General features: G+C 51.0%; 1 protein-coding gene across 1 annotated transcript; it reads right to left on the bottom strand.

The window, feature by feature from the left end:
- Positions 1-560: 560 nt before the first annotated feature.
- LOC149856451 (protocadherin alpha-13-like) lies at positions 561-4,017 on the bottom strand. The gene is given in 2 exon segments (XM_090064340.1): positions 561-1,862; positions 1,865-4,017. Coding segments are annotated over 2 exon segments (2,472 nt in total). The 5' UTR covers positions 3,879-4,017; the 3' UTR covers positions 561-1,404.
- Between the last annotated feature and the right edge of the window lie 6,973 nt (positions 4,018-10,990).

Here is a 10,990-nt window from a genome sequence, read left to right as displayed (position 1 = left end):
AAAACAAAAATATTATATTGCCATCCCCAAAAATATTCTTTCTAATCTATTGCAGCTGGAGCCCCAAAGGCAGTAAGGCAAGGATGCAGAAGGTACTAATGAATCCTATGCACAAGAATTAACACTAAAGGAGGCAGGCAGACAGAGAAGATGGAAGGAAGGAAGTTACTTTACCATGAAACATCTATTTCTTCAACATGTGGGGATGCCATCCATAAATTACGCCGATAAATAAGAAGAAGCCCAAATTACTAGAGAAGTAAAATGAAACAGGACTACAATCTAATAGAAAAAAAGCTCTCCAGTACAGTATCAGAATTGTCATAATATACTGACTAAACAAATGTAACAAATGTAAAACAAATGTAAAGATCTGGCATCAGGTAAGTTAGGACACCAAACTTTTACCATTTCAAATGACCTTTAGGAAGTAATTGGAGATAAGTGATAATATATTGTGAATTAAGGATTTTGGGTATTTATGGGAATTTTCATAGACTTACCTTTCTAGAGAGCACAAGAATGGACTGTACAGAGATTTAAAATAAGTTTTGCGCCGCAACTCCGGGCTCTCAGAAGCAGTCAATAGTTAGGAAAAGTATAAAATCCGTACTGTTCATTATGGAAAAGGTAACAGGATATGGCAAGTTCTGTTTGTTGTACAATAAAAAAATATTCAAAATTAGGTATCGCTGGAATTTGGTAATAACACTTAATGTCACCTATGTCAACGTGGATGAGTGCATAATGACAAGCATGTGGAGACAGAAGTGACTTTTTCATACTTTAGGGAACATTTGCTTATTCAGGAACATGGATATGTAAGTGTAGAAGCCATAGAACAGGTAAAAGAAGACATGTTAGGTAATAATTGTGTGGTGAGTTTTTGCAACTATTAGTGAATACAGCTAAGGGTAGTCAAAATGACAGTAACAGATGTACCGGAGGAAATAAATGACTTGCGACTCTTGTACATTGTTATGAGAAGAGTTGGAAGTAATTGTAATGGAAAAAAGACCCATTTACAGGAATGAAAAAAAGAGAGAAGGTAGACAAGAAAGAAGCTCCCAATTGAACAATGCATGCAGCTTGTAGCACATTATTCTTGGCAACTAGCCACTGTACCCAAACTGGCCCTCTCCTCTGCTGACATGCAGGTTTGAAAATCATTCTTACCAAGACACTGCACCTACATCACATAAAATAAAGATCCTTGCAAAATGACAGTAAGATTACTGATAAGTAGCCAGAGGAACATAGAACAATCTCTTGTACTGTGATCACTCAATATCTCATCCAGGACAATAGATGTGCAAACACTGGGTACAATACAGTGAAGATGCATCTCAAAGTCTGCGATCACACGAATTGCACTCAACAAACCAAAGTAAACAACATTGTACTTTACTTATCAGCAGAAAATACTACTTGTTCCGCGCTGCGGCAGAAGGGAACGACAATCTGGGAGCCGTGCAAGGGAAGAGGCGAATGAAGACATCTCACCATGGCGCTTCCCTCCGGGCCGGCGCCGCCTCCCGTCCTCTTCTCCGCGCTGCCGGCGGCGGGCGGGCAGCCGGGGCTGAACACCATGAGGTCGGCCTTGGCCGCCGCCTCGCCGACTCCCAGCTGGCGGCTGTGGCGCTGCGAGTACGACCAGCTGCCCACCTCGCTGGCGCACACCAGCGCCGCCTGGCCCGGCCCGCACAGCACCGCCGCCCGCGGCCGCCACCGCAGCGCCGCCGCCAGCCCCAGCGCCAGCACCAGGAGGCCGCACACGGCGCAGATGGCCAGGATCAAGTAGGCGTTGAGCTCCGACAGCGGCCGCTCGGCCCCGGCCGCCCCCGCCGCCCCGGCCGCCGCCGCCCCCCCGCCGCCGCCGCCGCCGCCGCCTGCGCGCTGTCCACCAGCGACACGCTGAGCGTGGCCGTGGCGCACAGCGCCGGCTCGCCGTGGTCGCGCACCAGCACCACCAGGCTGTGCCGCGGCCCGTCCGCCTCGTCCAGGGGCCGCGCCGTGCGCACCTCGCCGCTGTACAGCCCCACGCGGAAGGGCCCGGCGCCGCGCGGCTCCTGCAGCTCGTAGCGCAGCCACGCGTTGTAGCCCGAGTCCGCGTCCACGGCGCGCACCTTGGCCACCACCTGCCCCGCGCCCGCCGACTGCGGCACCAGCACGGGCGCCGCGCCCGCCGCCGGCGCCCACACGGCCGGCGCGTTGTCGTTGGCGTCCAGCACGAAGAGCTGCACCGTGGCCCGGCCCCACAAGGCCGGCGAGCCCGCGTCCTGCGCCCGCACCTCGAACTCCACCACCTGCACCTCCTCGTAGTCCAGCGGCTGCAGCGCCCGCACGCGCCCGCTCGCCGCCTCCACCGCCACCAGGCCCTGCGCGCCGCCCCCCGCCACCGAGTAGCTCACGGCGCCGTTCTCGCCCGCGTCCGCGTCCCGCGCCCGCACCGTCAGCACCGCCGCGCCCGGCGCGTTGTTCTCCCGCACGAACGCCGTGTACACGGCCTGCGCGAAGGCGGGCGCGTTGTCGTTCACGTCCGCCACCGGCACGGCCAGGCGGCTGCTGGCCCCCAGCGCCGGCGCCCCCGCGTCGCGGGCCCGCACCTCCACCTCGTAGGCCGCCACGCGCTCCCGGTCCAGCGCCTCGGCCAGCACCAGCGAGTAGGAGTCGCGGAAGCTCGACACCAGCCGGAACGGCGCCTCGGGCCGCAGCCACAGCGTCACGGCCCCGTTGGCGCCCGAGTCCCGGTCCCGCGCGCGGACCAGCGCCACCACCGTGCCCGGCGCCGCGTCCTCCGCCACCGGCACCGACAGCGGCGTCACCCACAGCTCCGGCGCGTTGTCGTTCACGTCCACAAGCGCCACCACAACGCGGCAGTGTCCGGACAGGGGAGCTTGACCCTGATCCGCGGCCTGGACGTGAATGTCATACAGATCCGTGTCCTCGAAATCCACGTCGCCATATACCCGGATCTCTCCCGTAGTCGAATCTATTCTGAACAGGGCCCCGGACCTGACCTGAGTAGCCCTGCTCAGCGAATATATGATGTCCTTGTTAGTTCCCTCGTCCAGGTCCGTCGCGTTCACCTGCAGCACTAGGGTCCCATTCGGAACATTTTCAACCACCTGGACACGATAAACCTCCTGGCTGAACACGGGCGCGTTGTCGTTCACGTCCAGCACCGTGATCACCACCTCGACAGTGCCCGTCAGCTCCGGTTTGCCCCCGTCAGTCGCCGTCAGCAGCAAACGGTGCACTGGGGTCTCCTCGCGGTCCAGCGGTTTAGTTAACACAAGCACTAAAGCTTTACTCTGCTTATCCCTAGTTTGTAAATCGAGAGAGAAGTGGTCGTTGGGGCTGAGTTTGTAGGTGAGCAGAGCGTTAGTGCCGATGTCCGCATCAGACGCGACCTCCAGCGGGAAGCGGGATCCCGGCAGCCTGGATTCTGCAATACGGAGGCTTTTCTCTGTCCGGGGGAACACGGGCGCGTTGTCGTTGATGTCCTGAACCTCCACCTCCACGTGAAACACCCGCAGCGGCTTGTCCACCAGCACGTCCAGGTGCAGGGCGCAGCGCGCGCTCTGCCCGCACAGCTCCTCCCGGTCCAGCCGCGACTGCACCACCAGCGCCCCGCTCTCCGCCTTCAGCTCCAGCGAGTCGCGCCCGCCCTTGCGCACCAGCCGCAGCCTCCGCGCCGCCAGCTCCCCGGCCTCCAGCCCCAGGTCCTGGGCCAGGCGGCCCACCAGCGTGCCGGCCTTGGCCTCCTCCGGCACCGAGTACTGCAGCGGGCCGCTCCCCGCCGCCCAGGCCGCCTGCAGCAGCACCAGCCGCAGCAGCTGCCTCGCCGCCGGGCCGCCGCGCCGGGGCGCCGGCATGGCAGATCTCGCCGCTGTTACTCCACACGGCACTTGCGTGGCTGGTGACACACCAGAAGACTTGCATAAGTCCCCCCGAGCCGCTTTCAATCCACGACTCCGGCACCCGGGGCCTCCGCCATTGTCCTCTGCACTCGCACTGAACTGTCAGCTCGGAGTCGGGGCGGAGCTGCGATTTTCCTGCCCACCAAAGATTTTTTTGCGGAGAACAGCGACACCCTGTGTCCCGACATGTAAATGTCATCTGGAAATTGCACCGGTCTTTCTCTATTTCCTTTCAATATCCTACTGGGATATTGAAGGTTTTCATGTGCAAGCAATGCCATCTTCTGATGTGACTAGAATGGAACATAGTATTAGTATCAATCTCAGGAAGATATCCTCTTCTGCCCTTCTTGTTCATCTATATTGAACCCCAACACAGGCTGTGGAGAGGCATTACAATTTCCTATGGGTGTAATGAAGGACACATTGAAGGCATACCTCAAGAAAGTGGATGCCAACAAGAGCTGGTAGGAACTAGGCGCTAACCAACTTGTATTGCACCACAACAAGGCAGTAGCCCACCTCAAGGTAAACTGTCTTGTCCCTGAAACGGAGAAGAGAGAGCAGAGAATGGAAAAGGAGAGGAACCCCTGCATATGCTTTACTCTCAGGCGGAAAGGATGGAATGGGAAAGTTAATTCCTAATGATACATAAAACATAATTCCTTACACAACATAAATTTCAAAATACATATTAGGTTTTCAGAGAAAAGCACTGAAAACTTAGCAAATGTCAGCATTTAGGTTGTCCGTGCAACATGCATCCAGCTCCCTTGCTTGTGGGCATTATGATATAAACTTTAATGATATGACCACATATTATTTTTCCATATGATGCCTATCTCATTCACTACAAAAGAAGAAAGGTATTCACTGAAGGGTTACTAGTCAATCTGTGTGTCAAAGATGTACTGCTACCCAGTGCATCCACAAGTGGCAGATAGTAAAATGACCTTCAGGGAAGGGTACCTGTGAAATAAGCAGGGGTAGCTATGATGAATAAGCAGTCACAGACCAAACAGTGGCAGCACCACCAGGACGTGGTGAGAACAACTGATCATGGCGAGTCCAGGTCATCACTGTAATAAGCCTGCCCTGCCCCCAGCCATGTGTCTACAGGTCCCAGAGGTAGAGCAGGCATGAGCAGATGTGAGAATCTCAATGACTATGAAGGCAGATGAAGGCTGCAGTAGAACAAGATCCCCAGTTGTCTTGGGCTCCTTGCCATTCGATCAAGGTCTTGTTCCATCAGAAGCCATGGTGAAGGTGAGTTCAGCTGCTTCTCCATGATAAAGTAAGTCACACACAGGAATCTTCCACAAAAACAGCTCTTCCAGCACATTCCCAAAGTCCTTTGGTATATAGTTAATGGTGATGGGAGCAGGATTTGCATGAGACAGGAGTGCAATTTGGCAGCTGTAACTGTGACTGAGCGGCCCTCTTCAGGATCCATTCTGCTCAGGCCACATGGCAAGGGGGCTACAAAAGGTGTCCTAAACGTAGCATGTCTAATACAGTATTCTGTATTTCTTCCTGACTGAGTAACTCCATCCAGTGGCATCACATTTACTGCAGTTGAGAAAAGCAGGGAAGACATACCATCATTTTCAGGACTTAGAAAATATGGACCCTCATGGACAACCCTAATAGTGAATTCCAAGAGTACTGCACTGCAACCTTGGCCTGAGAATTCGGGTGACACAATGTCAGTGTAGCTGCACTGAGCAAGACCCAACCTTCGTCTGGGAGGGTAAACAGGAAGAAGAACAACAGCTTCATGGAGTTGATTTTCCCATTAAGAATGAACTGATAAGCCAACTGCATGATCCCTATTAGGATCAAAGAGCACCTCTCCATCTTAAACTGGTGGGGAGCCAATATGCCACTATCACCAGGGCATATGCCCTGACTATTGATGCCATTCATGAGACCAAAGAGGAATTCTATGCCAACCTTAACCAAGTCCTTTCTGACATCCTGGAGGGGGACAGGCTTATTCTTCTTGGTGATTTTGAATGTCAAAATAAAAAGGGACTCAAACCTCTGGAATCGAACAATTGGCAAGGAAGGAGAAGGAAAGGTCAACTCCAATGGCATCTTCCTCTCAACCAAATGCACAGAACAGGGCCTTCCAATCACCAACACCCTGTTGGACCAGAAAAACAAGCACAAGGCATCGTGGCAACACCAGTTATCTAAGCAATTACACCTGAGTGCCATCATGCCATCATCCTCCCTGTTATCCCAATATGTCTACATCACATGAGTCATGCTCAGAGCTGATGATTCCTGGACTGATCACCGATTCATCCACTCAGGTATGTCACTCAAACTGGCTCCCAAATGACAGCTGCTGCAACATGAATCATGACAGAAGGTCAGTGTCGAGAGACTCAAGGATCCAAGTAAGTGAGACCACTTCCACCAGTGCCTCAATGAAAAACTGGCTAGTTCCAACCAAGAACAATGGGAAAACGTCATCTGTGTGTAAGTGGCCCCTAAGGCCACTGTCATCAGCTCCTGTGAAGAGGTACTTGAATTCTTTACCAGTAAACATCAAGACTGGTTTGATGAGAATAACCAGAAGATCCAATAGCTGATCAAAAACAGGAGCAAGGCCTTTTATGCTTGGCAAAATGATGCCAACTCTGAGCAAAAGAAACTGAACCTCCAACAAGCCAAGACATAGGTCCCTAAAGAAGTAACTGTGACAGTGCCAAAGCACCAAAGCTTGGCACCTGGGGCAAAGCCCACAGCCGCAGCCTGCCCTTGCCCCATGCACAAATCTGGGGGGGCACCCCCCCATGACTGCTGAGAGTGAACACAGCAGTAGGTGCTGCCCTTCCGCTGTCCCCACTCTCCCCAAATGAGCTGCTCGTGGCTCTGTCCCACTTCCTGACCCAGCTGGGCAGTGCCTGTTGATGCCCGCTTCACTTCGGTGCCCAGTGTGGTCAGCCCACTCACCCCACCCTTGGTACGGCACTGACTTGTGATACGAAGAACACATGGTAGGAAGACTAGGCTAAGGACATTCAACACCTTGTTGACATCCACAGTGCGTACAGTTTCCTCAGTGCCACCAAAGTTCTCTATGGTCCAAGTACTCAGCGACCAACACCCTTGAGACCCATGAATGGAAGAGACCTAATCAGGTAAAGGGGAGCCATTACTGCCCATTTAAAGGAACATTTTGAAGGCCCTCTTGGTCAAGATTCTGTTGTTGACAAGTCTGTTGCTCTCAATTCTGTTCCACAGCAGCCAGTCAGAGATGATCTTGGAATCCCTCCAGCCCTTGATGAGATACGGAAACCCATCAACCAGATGAAAAAAGATAAGGCACCTGAGGCAGATGGAATACCTGTGGGAATCTTAAATATGGGGGGTGAGGAGCTCACATCACAGCTTCATGCCCTCATCTTACTGATCCCAAATGACAAGGAAATCCCAGAAGACCTTGGGGATGCCATGATTCTGACAGTCTTCAAGAAATCTTCAAGTCTGACTATGGAATCTACAAAGGGAGCACCTTGCTGTCCATCACAGAAAGATCTTTGTGAGAAACCCCCTGAGCTGTCTCTGTGAAGACTGAAAAACCTTGGCTGGACCTACACATGTAATTTAAATGGCCAAATTAAAATAACAGTGCTTCTTGCACAAGAATGCAAGATCAAGACTGGGACTGTGCAAAATGGAGCAATCCCAGTTCGTTTCATCTCCTGTGCTAGTTGCTAATGTACCCAGTCTTTTATTATGCTGGACCATTCATACATACTTGACTGCCCACTGTGGGGGCAGACTTTGCCTGTGAAGACTGAGATAAAAAAGGCATTGAGCACTTCAGCCTTTTTTGCATCGTCTGTCACAAGGTTGCCTCCCCCAGTTGGTAATGGACCCAAACTTTCCCTGATACTCATTTTCATACAGACATACTTATAAAAACCATTCTTAACCATTCATACATACTTGACACTTGTCCCCACAGGGGACAGTCAGCAACCCACGCGGAGGGGCCGCAACCGATCCTGCAGGCCGGGGGGAAGGTGGGGCCCACAGCCAGCCCTGCTGACCCTCCATGCAACACTAGTCAGACCGCAGTTGGAGTACTTCATTCAGTTCTGGGTATAGCAGTTCAGAAGAGATGTAGACAGCACTGAGAGGGTCCAGAGGAGGGCCACTTGCATGATCCAGGGACAGCAGGGCAGGCCCTACGAGGAGAGGCTACAGGACCTGAACCTTCACAAGAGAAGGCTGAGAGGGGACCTAGTGGCCATCTATAAACTTATTAGGGGGCACCAGCAGAGAACGAGAGAGACCTTGTTGACCCGAGCGCCTCCCGGAGTAACAAGGAATAACAGCCGTAAGTTGTTGGAGAGCAGGTTCAGACAAGACAGTAGAAGGCATTACTTCACAGTCAGGGCAGCTAGGATCTGCACCCAACTTCCAAGTAGTGCTGGCTCCTACCTTGGGGGTCTTTAAGAGGAGGCTTGACGATTACTGAGCTGGGGTCATTTGAGACCAGTTTTCTCTCCTGCCCAGGCCAGGGGGTTGGACTAGAAGATCTACAAAGTCTCTTCCAAACCTACATCTATCAATCTATGAGCCACAACTGGCAGCAGCATGTCCCTGGCACTTCCACGCATGCCACTGGTACTTTTGGGACAGCAGGATTGGTCACGGGGGGACCACTTCTCCTCGCACGCTCCCCGGGCAGTGCTCTCAGGGAGGGCACCAGCACTCTTGCCTGCCCCTCCTCCCCAGGAAAGCTGCTGTCATGTAGTGAACCAGCACTCTCAGGGGATGCCTGTGCACCCCCATGCACATGCATACTTGACTATGACTATACCCTGGTTGACACATTCCCCTCTAATTAAGGCATATTTCTCCAATAGGCATTCAATGCCTGTATGGGTTTTTGCAAATGTCTCCATAGACCATCACTGGTTATACTGCCCCAGTATTAAAACAACTGCCCAGAGACAGTGTCCTGTGGTCAATGCCCCAAGGTATTTCATTCAATCAAACAAGACCCATCACAGTTGTTTGAAGTTTAACCTCCAGACTGAGCGAAAACTTGCGAAAACAAGTTTCACACCTGGATGCTCCAAAACAGCATCTGAACAGTCCAAAATTGTAATGTGATGCTCCCTTCCTACCTGCTTTGATTGGTCATGAATCAACCAACTATCAAAGAGGAATATTTTGAAGCTGTACAAATGAACAGTAGAAGACAAAACAGAGTTGCCAGCTAGGTTTGCACTCCAGTAGACATACAGAAATCATTCTGCACCCAGCTTATCACTCCCAGGAAATACATCCATGCTCAGTAAAAGCTGTAAAGATTGAAAACCACTTCCTGCCTTCACTGGTGAAAACCACTTTTGAAGCTAATATATATTAGGACTTTTGTGACAGATTATTTACTGGATTTTAGGAAGCACTCCTTTTCTCATTTAGTTTCATAGCTTGTCTGTGGTATTGTTCTTCAAGCCTTTCTGCCATTACTTGAATGAAGTGTCGTGTCCATCCTTAACTGCACCAGGTTTCAATCCTGCTTTGTAGTGCAAAAGTCACCTTCCACTTTCTGAAGAGCTCCTTCCAGAATCTCAGTATGGGTTTAGGGCATCAAGACGCACAACTGACATGATCTTCACAGCTCTCAGTCTGCAGAAGAAATGCCACAAATAACATCAGTCTCCCTACATGGCCTCCTTTGACCACACAAAGTCTTCTGGATAATTCTTCTAAATTATGGATGCTCACTGGAATTTGTCACCATTCTCTGCCTGCTGCTTGATGGTATGTGAGTGGTGTTTCTCAGTAATGGAGCTCTCACAGATCCCTCTAAACTTAAGAGGGGAGATCAGGAAGCCTGCATCATTGCTCCAACACACTTCTCACTATTCCTTGCCATGATGTTACATCTGACAAACAACAAACTTCCAGCTAGAGTGCAGTTAAACTAACAAATGTTTAAACTCAACCAACTCTAAGCCAAAACCAAGACCAACCTGATCTCAGTCATTGAGCTCCTATATGCTGATGATGTTGTTATGTGTGCTTACTCAGAAGCAGTCCTTTAGACAATCGCTGACATCTTTAATGAGGCATATAAGAAAATAGGACTGATGCTTAGCATTCAGATGACCAAGGTCCTCCATCAACAAAATCCTAATGAACAGTCCCCAACTCTGGTAATCCAGAACCATGGTACGACTGGAAACATTATGAATTTCCCTGCTTTGGAAGCCATTTGTAGCAAAAGGGTAACATCGATGAAGAAATCCAACATTGCCTCAAGTGTGCAGGTGCAGCCTTTGGATGCCTGAAGAAATGGGTGTTCAAAGATCATGACATCAGAATTGAAACCAAGCTCATGGTTCATCAAGCAGTCATGTTCCACACTGCTGTACAGAGATGACATGTGAACACTGTACAGGAGATAACTGAAGTTTTGCGAAGTACAATCAATGCTGCCCATGAACAATCCTCTGAATCTAGTGGAAAGACAGATGCACCGACATTAGCGTCCTCCTTCAAGTACACACCATGAGTATTTAGGCAATGATCATGCACTACCATGTTCATTAGGCCAGCCATGTCATCCAGATATCTAGGTCCAGACTCCTGAGCAAGGTTTATTATTCCAGCTCAGCCAAGGTGTATGCTGAAGAGGAGGGCAGAGGAAGTGCTCCAGTGGCTTCCTCAAGGTCAACTTAAAAAAAAGCAACATTGATGTCAACTCATGGGAGACTATTGTCCAGGACCACCCCAAAACGGAGGAAGAGTCTGCTGCCACGATCTGAGTACTTTGAAACCTCATGACAACAACAAGCGATGGAAAAGTGTGAGTGGCACAAACAGTGTATTATGGACCAAATCAAGAATGTAGCACCACCCACCTGACATGGAAACAGATACCTAAGCTGCAGTAAAGGCTGCTGATGCCAGCCAGACCTCAGCAGCCATCTTCAGACACTCAGATAAGAAAATCATGGGAAACAATCATCAGTGACTGCAGAACATTGCCTAAGACAGAAGAATAGTCAGCATTCTTGCCCACATTCTGC

Source organism: Crocodylus siamensis, chromosome 10 (genome assembly GCF_052110815.1).
Source record: "Crocodylus siamensis isolate JL-2025a chromosome 10, ASM5211081v1, whole genome shotgun sequence".
Taxonomy (NCBI): domain Eukaryota; kingdom Metazoa; phylum Chordata; order Crocodylia; family Crocodylidae; genus Crocodylus; species Crocodylus siamensis.
This window is presented reverse-complemented; position numbering and strand designations above follow the sequence as displayed.